General features: G+C 37.3%; 1 protein-coding gene and 1 pseudogene across 2 annotated transcripts in view; both read right to left on the bottom strand.

Annotated features, from left to right (window-relative positions):
- Positions 1-4841: 4841 nt before the first annotated feature.
- Positions 4842-17450, bottom strand: part of LOC136318467 (olfactory receptor 52H1-like) — a 31828-nt gene continuing 19219 nt past the window's right edge. The window contains exons 1-2 of one of the 2 annotated variants that reach the window (XM_066250807.1): positions 9433-9519; positions 4842-5819 (exon numbers count right to left, since the gene is read on the bottom strand). In XM_066250807.1, the coding sequence (XP_066106904.1) occupies positions 4842-5783 (942 nt within the window). In that variant the 5' untranslated portion in view covers positions 5784-5819; positions 9433-9519. Of the gene's footprint in view, positions 5820-9432; positions 9520-17450 lie in introns of those variants that run through there. The other variant, XM_066250806.1, reaches the window with a different exon arrangement.
- LOC136319626 (E3 ubiquitin-protein ligase TRIM22-like) overlaps positions 13406-17450 on the bottom strand; it is a 33045-nt pseudogene continuing 29000 nt past the window's right edge.

Raw genomic sequence — 17450 nt, 5'->3', positions numbered from 1 at the left:
AGGAGGAAACATGACAATACCGAGCCTTTCACAAGACCCAGGCAGAAACTGCAAAGATTTTTATGTCACTTCTACTAAATTCTTTGTCAAGAATTTCTATGAGCGGTACAGATTTAATAGAAGTCGAATTAGACTCCAACTATTGATGTAGGAATGGTAAGTTCACACTGTAAAGAAGCATGGAAGATGAAATATACTATTGTAATCATTTTGGGAAATACAACCTATCACATTAGTTTATTAAAGTGTCATCTACACTAGCATTAAAATCAGCAACAGTCATGATTTTGTGTTTGTGTGTGTGTGTGCCAGAAGCCAGAATTCTTTAAATGAGAAAGAACAATCCAGGCTGAGAAGATGATTGCAATATATAGAGATACTTGATAATATGTTTTGATAATGTCAACTTTAAAATTGCAGAGTTTTGGCCCTAGCTGGTTAGCTCAGTAGGTTAAGTGTGTCATACCGAAACAACAAGGTTGCGGGTTTGACCCCCAGCCAGGGCGCACACAGGAAACAGTCAATGAGTGAAACAACAAATAAGTGCTTTGTTCCCCTTTTCCTCTCTCTCCCTTCCTCTCTCTGTCTCTCTGAAAATAACAAAGAAATTAATCCCTGGCTGGATAGTACAGTTGGAACATTGTCCAGGAACGAGGAGATTGCCAGTTCTTTTCCCTGGTCAGGGCACATACAGGAGCAGCCTGATGTTCCTCTCTCTCTCTCTCTCTCTCTCTCTCTCTCTCTCTCTCTCTTCATGCCTCTCTCAAAAACAAAACAACATAAAACAAAAAAATGAATAAAATTATAGGGTTTTCAGACAGTTTATTAATACTAGACAAGAAGTTATGGGGACCATAAAGGAAAGATATGTTATTTTCAGACTAGGAAATTGTTATAAGCACCAAGTCTGTGAGTTTTTCCAAGAACAAGAACTTTTATGATTTGGAAAGAACTAAGATTTCTTAGGTTTTATAATCACCTAAAGAACTATTCAATTACAGAGGTTCATTTAATGGGATAGAGCTTGAAACTTTGCATTTATATAAAATTTCTCAGGTGGTTCTGATACTTACCAAATTTGAGAACTGTTTTATAGATTAATATATTTTTTGGATGATTCTTAAAATAGAGTAATCATTTTCTGTTAGCTTTACCAACTCTCATCTGGAAAGTGTCCTACAAAAGTATCCCAAATTATTAAAACTTTACTCATATCTTTTAACCTGTTTATAAGAATAATATTCTATCCACATTATATATAATCAAAATTGTATTCCCTAAGTCTTAAAAATATATCTACTTCCTTATTTTGTCTCACTGATTCTTATAACACAATGCATTTTTAAGATTTCATATATATTAAAGTCACTATTTCAAAGATTGTAGCTTTTTTAAAAATTAGAAGTATTCTTAAATCGATATGGTTACCCATTTCCTTTCCCAGTAATGACAGACAAAGGAACAAAAGGGACCGATATAAGACCATGCTCATGGTAAGGGAGAACACAGAGCCTGGAGGAGTGGAGTGAAAATGCACTTCCTTTGTTTTATTAGAGGATTAGAGACACGTTAGAACACATGACCTCTGAACAAGAGTTACCTATGGGCATCAGGTTCCATGGCTGCAAGTCAGTCTAGGACACACAATTAACTCCTTTCCAGATTAGGTTCTTAGACCTCTCCTCATATTAGTGGTTGCTTGGGAATTGTGGGATTCAGGATGATAGCATATTTGAGTCTCAGCAGGGTCTTGATCTAGCTTGATCAGTAATTTGATTAAAAATAAAACCTGGCAAGAGTCAGCATAACCATGTCTCCAGGCCTAGCCTAGAGCTCCTAATATTTCTTGTAGAGGAATTGTGTTATTTTCTTTTGAATTCATGGGAGAGTTTTTTCATATGAATAATCAATAAACATCTATTAAATTAAATGAATTTACTTCAAGCCTTAGATTACAGAACTCTGGAGACATTTTTCCCTGTTACTGGCACCACTACCACATCCCACCTTAGTGGAAAGAGGCTTTTCTTTCCAGGTTCTTATTTCAATGTTCAGTCTTGCTTGGCAGTTCTCTTCATCTTCCCTCATGGAGAATCATCACTAACTTTGTGTTCAATCTGTTACTTAGAGTATAGGCTAGTAATCTATTTGTGTGAGGTAAATCTTTAAGACAATGTACATAAAGTTCTGAAAGCCATAGATAGCCAGTCTGGGTACATATCATCCTTCAAAATAGAAAACCCTTTATACAAACTCTTATTGGTCCAATGAAAAAGTCTATTTTCAAAATCTAGTGGCCAAATATCTGGGATTTATCCCTTGTTTGACTCATCCTTTCCTTTGTGCTTTAACAAAATACTTAACTGTTCTGAAAATCAGTTTCTGCATCTATTAAAAGGGAATAGTAACTTGGAAATGTTTAAACGAGAATTCTGTGGAATAAATGGGAAAACAACTACTCCCTTACTGTAGAGAAAATGCGTCCAAGACTCTTTGTAATTTCCTTTATTAGATTGAGTTATAAATACAGGCAGCTTCCCATAATACAAAATGAGATTTTATTAATTAATTACAACACATGTGTTTCAACTCTTACAATCAGAAAAATATTATTTGCATGCTCATTATGAATTAGGAGCTTTGCCGGTGATCGGAATATAATGGTAAACAAGGCAGACACTAACGTGATCCTTGATGACATAAGGGAGAAAATAAACAACCAAGTATACAAGCAATCTGTTAAAGTTGTGATAAATCCTGAAATAAAATAGTACATTGTGCAATGAAAATGTATGCAGGATATATTAGTCAAATAAGCAGGATTAAAGAAGAAATATCTGAAGGATGATTTCTAATTAAAGCTTTCATAGCAACTGCCAAACAAATGGAAGAGAAAAAAGAATCTGATGCATTGAGAAGTTGAAACTAGGCAAATATGGGGTCATTAACAGCAGTATCATTCAGCTCTATGGGGTCATGCTCTCTAACTTCCCCAAAATACAAGGCTAACTTCTTTCCTGTGGAGACTTAGGAAATAGGTGTTTTTTTATCTTGGACAGTTTCTTAATAGAAACATAAATGGCTTCCATCCAGCTCCACCCAATATATGCTTACACCAAGGGTTTGTTTTGTTGTTTTTTTTTTTTTTTTTTTGTAAAATAACAGGACACTGAGTATGACAACATAAAAAAAGAATTATGGCCTGACCTGTGGTGGCGCAGTGGATAAAGCGTCGACCTGGAAATGCTGAGGTCGCTGGTTCGAAACCCTGGGCTTGCCTGGTCAAGGCACATATGGGAGTTGATGCTTCCTGCTCCTCCCCCCTTCTCTCTCTCTCTCTCTCTCTCTCTCTCTCCCCCCCTCTCTCCTCTCTAAAATGAATAAATAAAAAAAAAAAAATTAAAAAAAAAAAAAAAAAAAGAATTATGCCTTCTGCAGTTATTTGCTCAAAGAGTTAGAGGAGGGCAAACAAGTGAAAATAAACATAAATGAAATGTAAATAAAAGTAAATCAAGTGCAAGGTTCTAAATCTCATGGAAAACTCTTCTTTTTATTAAAGTTGTCTATTCCCTGCAGTGAGTCTAAGAACAATAGTTGTGTATGATCTTGACAATAAAATTATTGAAGTATCAAGACACAAAGCGACCCAATCATGTAAATTGTAAAATGATCACTCTGGTTTTTATCAAGTGAGTGGATTAAATGAAGCAGGGTTGGAACTCCTTTAAAAAAAATGACATTGAAATACTTCCTTAGAGACAGATAATAATAGATAAGGGCCCAGACAAACTTGATGGCCATGATATAGATGAGAATGGGATGTATTTATCTATTGAAATGACTTCCAAACACCAAATATTCAACTCAAATGTTGAGTTAATTTTGTTGTAGGGTGAGGCAGAATAAATCAAGAAGCTACAGATTTCTGGCTTTGAAATTTATGTTTGTGGTTGTGCCATTTACCTTAAAAGAAGATTATAAAAATGAATAGTACTTTTATGGAGAATACTAGTAAGTTTTCAGATTAGTTTTAGAGAAATTAAGCTTGAAAATTTGTGAGCCATTCTAGTGAGTACATATCCAGGACACAATTGAATAAAGAACTCAGAATCAGTCAGACCTAATTTTATATCTTGAATCTATTCATTGCTGCTCTGTAAGTACTATGTCTCAGTTCCCTTATCTATGAAATGGATTAACTACTATTGCCCCTCTCATAATTATTTTAATTCAATATATTAATACTAAGGAACTATGGGCCAAGGGTAGTGAGACTTTCTTGGAGCATGCAAATGAAAATAGATACAAAATGTAATCAATTTTATGTAATCTGAGATGGGCAAGAAAGAAGTAAAGCAAGTAAAGAAAACAGGAGGAGGAATTAATAAGGTGTAGAATCAGGACTGAAGTGTGCAGCAGTAAGTTTGATAGTTGTAGTGGAGAGAATTGACAGCTACTTAAAGGGGAAAGGCAAGAAGCTTGCCCTTTAATTCAGAAACTTAGGAACACAGGGATGAGTTGTGTGTTAAAAAATATCTAACTTTCAAATATCTCAAAATCAGCACTAGGAAAAATTAAAACCTTAGTTTCTGTGCTCTTCTATATTCATCATCACGTTCACACAAGTAGAAAGAAAACTAGCCCAAGAAAACCCTTGATTTTTCTAGAAATCTCAAAGATTTTCTTTTCCCCCTCTTACTCCTGCCTATATTTTGCAGATGGGTACAAGTCTAAAATTTTAAATTAATAGAAGTTACAACTGTAATTTTATATCTTTCTGTATTATATAAAATTTCACCTAATCAATTTTACCTAAATTTCTCTTTCAGTGGTCCTGCCACTCATTTTGTCTCCTTCAAAGACAAAAGAAGAATAAATTTTTCCCGAATCTGCTTGGTCTTTACTCCATACACAACAGGATTTAGAGCAGGAGGAACAGCCACATAGAGATTGGCAAATAGAATGAGCATGTTTCGAGGGACACTGTGACCAAAACGATGAGCAAGGATAGAGAAGAAGGCAGGTATATATAGCATGAGTATAACACAGATATGAGAGCCACAAGTGCTGAGGGCCTTTTGACGGGCACCCTGGGATGAGAGGTGAAAGACAGCATGGAGGATGAAAGCATAGGAAACAGCAATAAAGATTACATCAGAGATGACCGTCATGAGAGGCACAGCAAATCCATACCAGATGTTGATGGAGATGTCAGCAGAAGAGAGCTGAGCAACCCCTATATGCTCACAGTATGTGTGTGGGATGACACGTGTCCTGCAGAAAGGTAACCGTTTCAGCAGGAAAACATCTGGCAGGATAACAGAGAAGCTCCTCACAACAATGCTCACCACAAGCTTGATGATCACCTGTGGAGTCAGGATGGTGGTGTATCTTAAGGGGAAGCAGATGGCCACATAGCGATCAAATGCCATGGCCGTAAGAATGGCTGAGTCTACTACAAAGCTGAAATGGAGGAAGAACATCTGAGTGAGACAACCAGAGAAGGTTATTTCCTTGGAGCCAAGCCAGAGGTTACTGAGCAGTTTCGGCACTGTGGCAGTGGACAAGACAAGGTCTGTGGTAGCCAGCATAGAGAGGAAGAAAAACATGGGTTCATGGAGGCTGTGCTCAACTGTAATGAGGTAGAGGAGTATGCAGTTGCCCGCAATAGCCACAACATAGATGACACAAAAGGGAATTCCGATCCATATGTGGAACTTCTCCAGGCCAGGTATTCCAACAAGGATAAAGGAGCTGGGGTTGTAACAACTCCAGTTATACATGGTCTCTTCAGTCTGGGATCTGCTGGTTTTAGAGTCCTGAGGACAAATCAGCTGTCAAAATGTGCAATGAAAGATAACAATTCACAAAACACAGCAACAAACAAGCAAACAATTCAATAAAAAAATGGGGAGAGGATGTGAACAGACACTTCTCCCGAAAAGATGTACAAATAGCCAACAGGTATATTAAAAAATGTTCATCTTCACTAGCTGTTAAGAAATTCAAAACAAAACTACAATGGAATATTACCTAACACCTGTTAGATTAGCTATTATCAATAAGACAGGTAATAACAAGTGTTGGAGAGGCTGTGGAGAAAAAAGAACCCTCATTCACTGTTGGTGTGAATGTAAATTAGTGCAACCATTATTGAAGAAAGTATGGTGGTTCTTTAAAAAATTAAGAATAGAATCATCATATGACCCAGCAATCTCTCTCCTGGGTACCTACCCACAAAACTCAAAAACATTGGTACATAAAGACACATGTACCCCCATGTTCATTGCAGTGTGATTTACAGTGGCTGAGGCATGAAAATAACCAAAGAGCCCTTTCAATAGAGGATTGAAAAAAGAAGATGTGGTACATATATACAATGGAATACTACTCAGCCATAAGAAACAATGACATAGTATCATTTATAACATGGATGGACTTTGGTAACATTATACTGAGTGAAATAAGTAAATCATTAAAAGCTAAAAACTATATGATTTCACACATATGTAGGATACAAAATTGAGACTCATGGACATAGATAAGAGTTCAATAGTTACCAGGCAGAGGAGTTTGGGGAAGGATATTAAGAGGGACAACTATAAGGTGACAGAAGATAATTTAATTTTGGGTGATGGGTATACAAACAACATAATTGACTGTTCAAATAATGTGGTGATGTTTACCCAAAATCTATATACTCTTGTTGACCAATGTTACCCTGTTAAATTTAATTTTCTAAATAAAAAAGAAAGAAAGATAACAATTTTACACTGGTACTGTACATGGTTGAGGAATACAACTGTCACATTCAGGGTTCCTGCATGAAAAGATCTCCTGTCCTCTAGATGAGCTGGCACTTATAGAGTTGACTTGTTAATGCCCCCTTTTCTTTGCCATTTTCCCTTCATTCCTTTATATATTATATATTTCTTAATAAACCAAAGCAAATGGTTGTTTTTTTTAGGTAAACAGTTTCATGTGATGAAACCTAAATAACTGTGTTCCTTTCTTAAAGCAGATTATGTAGAATAGGCCCAGGTTCAAATGGAGAAAAATTATGTATGAAGAGAAGGAAGAGAGGGAGGGCTGGAGAAAGGAAGAGAGAATAAAAATATTAAATGGAGAGTGAGCTTTATAACGCCGCAAATATTGTTTCAGAGAATGAAAGAGAATGGATAAAATGAGTATTAATAAAGCAGTAGAATAATGAAGAAGAAAGGAAAAAAGGACATATTACAGTGCTGTAGGTGCTGTGGGAGCTTTTTATACACTGTACTAAAATACAGTTCAGATTAGCATAGATGCTTACTGGGATGTGAATGTAAGAGAACGAATCTACCAGAAATTGCTCAGGGACAAGAGAGCAACATTTTCCTGACTCAGGCAGAGAGCGGTGAGCTCACAAGATGATTTATAGCTTCAGGGGCAATGCTCTCAACCTTGGGAGAATCTCTGTTTCTTAATATTAGTAGGGGAGATAGCTCTACCCATTAGTCACACTAGCAATGCTTCCATTGCATACATTAGATAATATCTGTTATTTGGCTTAAGCAAAGTCAAGCAGAGCAGATTCTCACCTCATAGAGATGAAATAAATAATACTAAAGAAGTTTTACCCCAATGATTTTATTTGTAGTCTCAAGCTTTGCACTAAACAGAACCTACCTTTTGCGGTGCCTTTTGCATTGAAGCTATTCTTTTAGATTTAATGCCACTGTGTGATCTATTTTATAATTACTTTTGAGAGGGAATCAGTAATGGTGATACCAGGAGTGAAGCAATGGAGAAGCACAGCACAACTTGAGCCATCCTCAAACCAGTTTTGGAGAGGATTAGTTCTTATTCTCCCCAATAAATTCACACATTCCTCCAAATAGCCTTTAAGAAAAGAAAGTAGATAAAAATGAAGTGGTTACCAACGGGAGAGCAGTTGAGGAAAGGGGAGTAAGAAGGGACAAATATATGGTCCCTTTGACTTTGAGTGATGGGTATACAACATAATCAATAGTTCAAATACTATAGAGATGTTCATCTGAAACCTATGTACTCTTATTGATCAATGTCAACCCATTAAATTTAACTAATACATTAAAAAAAATTTTTTTTGTATTTTTCTAAAGTGAGAAGCAGGAAGGCAGAGAGACAGACTCCCACATGGGCCCAACCGGGACCCACCTGGCAAGCCCACTAAGGGGTGATGCTCTACTCATCTGGGGCATTGCTCCATTGCAATGGGAGCCATACTAGTGCCTAAGGTGGAGGCCATGGAGCCATCCTCAGTGCCTGGGCCAACTTTGCTCCAATGGAGCCTTGGCTGATGGAGGGGAAGAGACAGATAGAGAGAAAGAAGAGGGGGAAGGGTGGAGAAGCAGATGGGCACTTCTCCTGTGTGCCCTGGCTGGGAATTGAACCTAGGACTTCCATACACTGGGCCAACACTCTACCACTGAGCAAACTGGCCAGGGCCTAAAATAATTTAAAAAGAAAAAAAAATAAAGGAAGTAGATTTTGTGGATGTCATACAGCTCTATATTATTGCATTGGGCAGGAATCTATAATTTTGTGCACAAGAAGGGAAGACTGGATTGAGACATAGGATTTGTGATACCCTTACCAAGAACCCAGTAAAAGCTTAACATAATGAACTTCTCTTATTTAGGGAATAGTTTAGTCATTTAGAATCTTTAATTAGTCAAAATGACCAAAGCATTTAACTAGGAGGAATGTAACCAGTTTCCACTATCAAAGGCATCCCCATCCCTGCACACATGTCCATAAGAATGTATAGTTTAAGTTATATTGCCAGGTTTAATGTAGACTAAACTCCTACAGGCACTGAACATGTTAGAATAACAATAACAGAGTTAGTGAAAGTCTCCCTCAAAGGATGGTGACCTCATCTCCTGTAGCATGAAAAGCAGCAGGTAGACTGAGAAAGCACCCAAAATGTCTGTATAATTTGGGCTAGATTGCAACTCTGTCTCTGGGAGCACAGACTTACTGCATCTTGACAAGAAGCACATTTCCTCACAGTCACTGGGAATAATTTAAGGGGGAAAATAACCCACTAATCATTAAAACTACAGAGGGTGTCAAAGGAAAACATCCAAACCAAGGCCGCTGCTTCAGTCACAACCTAATCTGACCTCAGTTCTTTTTACCCAAAGAGCTCTTTTTTTCTGTTGAATTACTTGCTGAATTACTGATTACATTAGTTGTTTTACACTTGAAATCAGTAATTTTCTGCCAGGAACTGCTACCTTGTTATGGAATCATTGCTATTAGAAAGACTCCTTCTTCCAGAGTCATATTTTCAAAGGCACAGATCCTACCTGGCCACTGAGTGAATGAATGGCTACCTTGTTTGACAAATTGCAGAGCCAGTGTTGGGTTTTCCTCTTCTCTAATTGACTATAGTTTTCAACTCACCAAACTCTGTCTTCTGTCTCTTGCTTTACAGGAGTAGTGGGAAACAAGCAAAATTTCAGATTGGGAGAAGTTCTGTTAGGAGTGAAATGAAAACATTTATGCATTTCCTTTTATTCCTAGGAAATTCAACTCAGATCATATGAGCCCCTGTATTTCTCATTCCCAGACAAGGGAAGAAAATCATATTGACTCCTTTCCCTTGAGAGGAAATGTACTTTGGTGGTTGTGGTAGTGTGTGGATATTGAGTCCCATGGAGATTGGAAAGACCATTCAGACACAGTCAGTTGAGACAAATTCTCAGAGGCACAAGTATGTTCTTGTATTTGAGGTATTTTTAATTAGTCTATTTGTGTAAACTTGTACCAATACTGAAAAATAAATTAAAATTTTCCAGTCTTTTTTAAAAAATTGTTTTTATTTTATCTGGTTGAAGACTATTAATCCAGGAACAGTACAGTTCTGATCATAACACAGACCTGAAGCTTTCTGGAGGGATGAGGCAATGTCAGGATAGTGGGTGTATACATACAAAGAGTATAATTTCAGGGATACATGTGGTTCCCTAGAACCAGAGTGCATGATGTGAAGGCACCCCAAGCAGTATGTATATCTGTTAGCTAACAGGTTAACAGAGCTCCCAATGTAACCTTCACCATGGGTTTCCAGACTAGATGAAATAATTCCCTTCAGCTTTTGGCTTCAGAACTGACACAGGCAGTCAGCCTCAGCTTCAGATTCTCTTCTTTACGACATTAGTGTATCAGCCTGGTGAGTGTGGATGACATCTGTAAGTAAAGTGTCCGAGAGGACAGTGCAAGAGCCAACTCATCCCCTGTCATCTCATAGTCAGAGCTGTGGAACTGTGAACTCAGCACTCAGTTTGAATCCAAAGTGTTCATAGCAACTTGGAAAGGCTGCAACTGGTTTTTATTCAGGAGAAGGGGAAATCTTTCAGGAGCAGTTCTGAAAGATCATTAATGTCCCCCCACCCTTATGTCTTCATAGGTACCGGGATTTTAACTTTCTTTTTTTATGGTTGTTGTTATCGACATGCCCCATTTAATAATGAACTTCACATTTCTATTCTCTCCAGAACTTTCGGTCCAGAAGGATCATATGCAAGAGGGAGAAAAGCATTTATACCAAAAAAAATTTTTTTAGACCACTTAATCAAATAGACACACCATGTTTAAGAATCAGTTAACATAAAAATGTATCTCCCATTCCTGCTACTTAGTAGTCATTTTAATCCCCTATTTAACTGAAACTTTAGAAAGGTGATGAAAGGGCTGTAAGATCTCCCACAAACTTAGAGAGGTCAAAATTTTAAAAGAAGAACACATAATTGAAGAAAGAGGGCAGAAAGCCTGTTCTCACATGGCACAAATGACAAGTAGAACTATTGGGGAAATGTTGCCGTGAGACCCCAGGTTGCTAGCCTGAGATGTATCACGCAGGCTGGGGTTGTCTTGTCCTCCCCCATCAGCTGCATAAGCCTGCCCTCAGTGTTCTTGTGAATTGGGTGTGATTTGAAGCATGAAGAGTCTGTCATATAACCCTTGATGGAGCCCACTGATGTGTAGCTTGAACAGCAAATCCAGGGCCACTATCAGATGTAACATGCTCAGGAAACCTAAACAAGAAAGATATATAGTATTGTAAGGCCTGGATAGTGTGGCTTGAGTCAATGGAATGCAAGTGATGTCTAGATCAAATGCAAAAAAGTGCCACCTGCAAGCAAGATACAGTGAACTTTCTTTTTTTATTGTTGTCCTCTGATGGAACTAGAAGCTCAATGTGAGGCAGTATGATTTACCTGACAAGAACATACCCATTCTTTGACTTGAGGAATCTCAGTCTGGTGGTGTTTTTAGCCTTGGCCAGAATCTGATAGGTGGGACAGCTTTCTTTATGCTATTTCAACATGTTCTTACCACAGTGGCAGTCCATGTGTATAGGCCCAATCTGAGATAACATCTGTATTTTCAAGGGTTATCCTCTCATGAATTCAGGTGAACACTTTAGTCTTCACATTAATAGATAGGCATGGTCTTCTCATTGATTATACAGTGTGTCTGTAAAGTCATGGTGCACTTTTGACTGGTCACAGGAAAGCAACAAAAGATGATAAAAATGTGAAATCTGCACCAAATAAAAGGAAAACTCTCCCAGTTTCATACCTATTCAGTGCAGTTCAATGTGGGCTCACACACAGATTTTTTAGGGCTCCCTAGGTAGCTATCCCATATAGCCTCTACAGACTCATCACTGACTGATGGCCTACCAGGACGGGGTTTCTCCACCAAACTGCCGGTTTCCTTCAACTGCTTATCCCACCGAGTAATGTTATTCCTATGTGGTGGCGCTTTGTTATAAACGTGCCGATATTCACGTTGCACTTTAGTCATGGATTTGAATTTAGCGAGCCACAGAACACACTGAACTTTCCTCTGTACCGTCCACATCTCAACTGGCATGGCCGTGGGCTGCTCTACTGTATACACGGTGTTACGTCATCATCTGCTCATGCACACATGTTGCCACATCATCCTATAGAAACTGGGAGGGTTTTCCTTTTATTTGGTGCAGATTTCACATTTCTATCATCTTTTGTTGCTTTCCTTTGACCAGTCAAAAGTGCACCATGACTTTACTGACACACTGTATTTTCTTGGGCAATCATGGGAGCCTCTCTGGTGAGCATCCACATGGGTAACAAAAAATTCATTAGAAGCAGAACTGATTTTTATCCCAATATGTCTTTTCCACAGGGGGTCTTGTTTTCAATGCCAGTCTGAGGTTCCCCAGAGCCCCAACCAAACAGCTAGCCCAATGGCATTAGGCAGATGATCACATAGGTTTTTCTTTCTTATTTTTTAAGTGAGAGGAGGAGAGATAGACATACTTCCACATGTGCCACAATAAGGATCCACCTGGTGACCCCTGTCTGGGGCTAGATTTTCTGCCCATCTGGGGTCCATGCTCACAACTGAGCTATTTTTAGCATCTGATGTGAAGGTTTCACTGAGTCATCCTCAGTACCTGGGGCCAACACTCTCGAATCAATTGAGCCATGGCTGCAGGAGGGAAAGAGAGAGAAAGGGGGAAGGGGCAGGGGAATGGAGGAGAAGCAGATAGTTGCTTCTCTTGTGAGACCTGACCAGGAATTGAACCCAGGACTTTCACATACCAGGTCAATGTTCTATCACTGAGCCAACCAACCAGGGCTGATCACATAGGTTTACAGGCCTCTACATGTCCCATGAAAATGTTCTTCTGTAGCAATTCCCATCATGGGTTCAGGGCAAAGTCCAGCAAAGGTACATAGATGACATACCAATACTGATAATATCCATATATTCAGCAGTGGAGGCCATCACAATAGACCTTTGTAGAGTCCTGAAAACACCCATTATGTCAGGTTTGGGAAGGGGAGCCTGGGTGGGGACAAAGGTTTTCTCCTTTACCAAATTTTAGTCTGGGTCTTCTGAATTTTCTTCTTATTTAACCATAACTTCTAGGCTTCTGGTGTCCATCTCTGCATTGTACAATTTTAGCCAAATTCTTATTGATTCAGTTTAATAAAAATTCCCCACCCCTGTTCTAACCAACTTCAACATTGTATCACCCTGGCTTGCCTTCTGCAAAGATTTGGTCAGGTCATTTTAGCAAAGAGTTATCCTAGTAATATTTTTTATTTACTAACTCCTGACCTTGCTCATTGGCTATAAATTTCTATCTTTCCATATTATATTCAAAGTGAAGCCCAATCTCCCTTCTCTATTTTTGTTAGGTCACCTAGTGTGTGATACACTGTTAGGGCAGCTCTTGCAAACTAATTAATGCAAAATCATTCTAAATAAAAGGAGAAAGAATGGAAGAAGTGGTCAGATGGTGCAGATGAATTCAGGTGCATGAGGTGTGCCCCAGGACAAGGAGCACTGCAAGAAGTGGTTGAGAAAAAGAGAAGGTTCAGGACCTTGGTAAGCACAGGGTGATGATGCCTGAAGAGTTCTGAGAATTAAAATATTAATGAGAAGTCTGAGATAAGTAACATTTAGAGAACTTGTAGATAAGTGACTCATGGTTTGTGACATTAAAATATAAAACACTGCCTGCTTCATAGTCTAGGAAAACTCCAACACAATGTGGAGAAACAGCCATCTAAAGAATCAAGACCTTGGGATCAGAGGTGGAAGAGTCCTCAAAGGCATTGTACTCAGATTCATTCTGTAACCCTACAACCCAATAGCCATTTTCAGGTCTGTATCTGGAGTAAACATTTGAGTAATTTGCATTTGGGTTGAAAACAAACTCAGAGCTTTTGTGTTCTATTTAGCTTACTTTGTTTTACTGTATACCTCCAGGATCCAGGCAATCTTCCCAGACACATCAACTTCCCAGTAATATTCTCCCAAAGAGAAGTTTTGGGAGCCTAAGACATTAAAAGCAGAAAAATTACATAGATACACATTCTTAAACATACATGAAAGCCAACTCTCACTTGTCTCTGATCCACAGAAACAACATTTGAAAGAATGTTGAGTACATTCAACATCAAGTCCACTGTAGGGAAAATTACACAATTAGGCCAGTTACATAGGGCCTGTGTGTCTTGTGACATTGTGAGAAAGAATATGGAAATTGACTGGGAAGAACATGAGTTAATGGGACAGAAGTGAGTAGATCACTTAAGAACTATTGTATGTATGCATGTTTGGGAAGAACACATGTAACTAAGTTTAAGTTACCTAATAGTCACCACACTTCTAAAAAGAGATCAAAACATGGTTATTTGATGATCCTGTAAATTATCACCCCAGTAATATGAAAGCTCTTTGAGATATGAAATGACAAAAGTTTTCAATGATGTTGTTAAAAGCAAAATAGGAAACACTGAAACCTATCATTTTCTTGAGTGGAAACTAGGGAGCGTTGCCCTGTGAGGCTGTCAACTGGTAAATGAGAGGATGCCTAGCCATTCTACCTTATATATGTTCACATCTTCATCACAGGATATTTATCCATTTTTCTCAGGACTACCTTTTCCCTTTTATTCTGATATAGAAATAACATCTACTCTCCCATTCTGTTCTGAAATTACAAGAATCCCACAACCACATCCTTTACTAGATTCTCTGCACGTTCAAATTCTTGCAGCATCCCACTCAACTCTGGAACTTGGAATGCACTCTTCACTTTCTTGGAAACAATTTTGGGCTACCTTAATGTCCAGATCTCATTCCTGGAAAGACAAAAGAAAATGATTCCCACATTTTTTTCTTTGTGTCTCTCCAAGATTACTGTCTCCCTCACCTTTCTCTTCATGGATGCCTCCTCACTCAGTCCTCTTTTCTGAAGAGCCTGAGAGAAGGAGAGTTGGAACCCTGACACAATCAGAAGAAATGTATTCATGTCTACCGTTCCATTTATCCACATGTGACCTTGGGAAGGAATTCTTGTGAAACTCATTTTTTCTTTTAAAACTAAAAAAAAAATTTATTTAGAAAATTAAATTTAACAGAATGACATTGATAAACAAGAATACACAGGTATCAGTTAAACATCTCCACATCATTTGAATAGTCGATTATGTATACCCATCACCCAAAATAAAATCATTTTTGACAACTTATATTTGCCTCTTTTTATACCCTATCCTATGCCCTCTTTGTCTGGTAATCACTGCACTCCTATCTATGTCCATAAGTCTCAGTTTTGTATTCCACCTATGTGTAAAATCATATAGTTTTTAGCTTTTTCTGATTTACTTATTTCACTCAGTATAATATTATCAAGGTCCATCCATGTTGTTGTAAATGATACTATGTCATCATTTCTTGTGGCTGAGTAGTATTTTATTATATATTAAAAATAAATAAATAAATAAATAAAATAAAAAAATAATCCCAGACTCTCTGCTTTTTAAAAATGATATAATATTAGATAAAATAATGCTGCCTTTAAATGTTTGGTGCCTTTTTAGAAAGAATTTGATATATGGAGAAGTCACTACCATCTAAGAGGTTTCTCTAGGAAGCATACATAGAATAGACATGGCTTCCCAGGCAGATGGTCAGTGAAGGGGCTCTAGAACCCGGTTATTGAGAGTTTTAAGTTATCAATGTGCAGTTCCTGCATTGAAAATCTGAAGGGTCTCCTAAGCCTGTTATCCAAGCACAGATGCTGAGAATAACATTATGGAGTCACATGTTCTGGGGAAACATTACAAATATTTGGGAAAAGAAAAGTTATGGCAGAAAAATTAATAGTGGTTTGAATTTCCTGTGCTTGATGTTTCCAAGTGGGTAGGCAAATTTAGACAAAGAAAGGCAGTTTTTTTCTACATGATGCAAAATATGTATAAACAAAAAGATATTCATAATTGACACTAGGACTAAAGCCAAGACTTGAGTTTATTTATTAATTTATTGCAATCCAAAAAACATTGCCTTGCAGAACTGTTCTTGTGAAAAATATGGGAGTCTTTTAGATAAAGAAGATAAGACCCTCTCTGTGACAAAGCAGAAAACTATAAAGTATGAAACAAGAGCTGAGGCAGACAGTAAGGTATGATGAAAATGAGTGAAATCTTGGAGCTCTGATACTACAACCCCTTATTTCTAATTTGTCTATAGACCCAAACTTTGTTACCGCCCATCAACCAAATTCTCTACCATTAAAGATATCCAGCTCTCATTATTAATTTACAGCATTGTAATACCAATATTTCCTAGGTCTGGAATTAAAAATATATATATATGATTGATTCAAGATTACGCTTAAAGCTATAATTCTGAGGTCACACCAAAAAAGTACAGTGTTTGGTCTTACACACATACCTTCTTATGACTTCATCACATTAAAGATAGAAGACAGACAATGTAAGTCAAATGTAAGTTTACCAGACTTAGAAAATTTAAAAAGTTAGTTAAAACTTAATTTTGGAATAAGTAGCAAATATATCTTAGGATAATCATGAGCAATGCGATATTTAAAAATGATGTGTCATTTATCTGAAATTCAAATTTAATCCACATCCCTTATATGTCTGGCAACCCTCAAAGAAGTATTAAACCCTTCTACCTTACAAAATTTTATTCACCTTCCTCTTCCTTTCTAGCTTCCCTTGGTACAATGTGAATAAATAGATGGTCAGAATATATACATGGAGACAAACTGTACAGATAAGAGCCAGATCATCCATCTTAGAGGACTGCTGTGAGGATGTTAGGAAGATGCTTCAAGGATCTGGAGATGACATATATTTAACAGGAAGAAAGGAGACTTACTGTTTCTTAATATTCATTCATGAGAAGATGCCTTTTATTTATTATGCTTTTATTTTCTAGAGACAAATAAAAGTAAGTCTATTTGTCTGATATCATTCTAGGCTCTGGGAAATCAAAGGTGAATAATTAATAATTACAGTCCTCAAGACAAATACTTTCTTTTGTTCCAGGAACAGGCAAACTAGTACTTCAAGCAAATGTTTTTTTGTCTGCTCCCTACTCACTCTGTACACCACCTACACACTACTCAAAGGGAATTTTGACAACTTGTAAGTATAAAATAAGCCACAGGAACCAGCAACAACAAAAAATGCTAAAATGTAATCGACTGTTTCTCAATCATTTACATTACATTGTTTAAAATGCTATCAATATCCACTTCATCCCTGTCTTAAAAAGTAATCTTACTCTGAATTCCAATATTGCATTAAGACAGTCCAGTTTATTTTCTCAGCTTTTTTAGCCATCGTCCTCCCCTATTAACATTATTTGACTTACTTTTATAAAAAAAAAAATATACTAATATATTTGGTTTCCCTCTCTTTAGTCTCAACACTTTTATGCCAACAAAGTCTTGACCACCAGTTGGCTGTATATCTTTTGATTTTTTTTAAAATTTAATTTAATTTTATTTTTTTAATGGGGCGACATCAATAAATCAGGATACATATATTCAAAGATAAGATGTCCAGGTTATCTTGTCAATCAATTATGTTGCATACCCA

The sequence above is a fragment of the Saccopteryx bilineata genome, chromosome 1 (genome assembly GCF_036850765.1).
Source record: "Saccopteryx bilineata isolate mSacBil1 chromosome 1, mSacBil1_pri_phased_curated, whole genome shotgun sequence".
NCBI lineage: Eukaryota > Metazoa > Chordata > Mammalia > Chiroptera > Emballonuridae > Saccopteryx > Saccopteryx bilineata.
The sequence above is the reverse complement of the archived record's forward strand: the minus strand, read 5'-3'. Positions and strand labels throughout refer to the sequence as shown.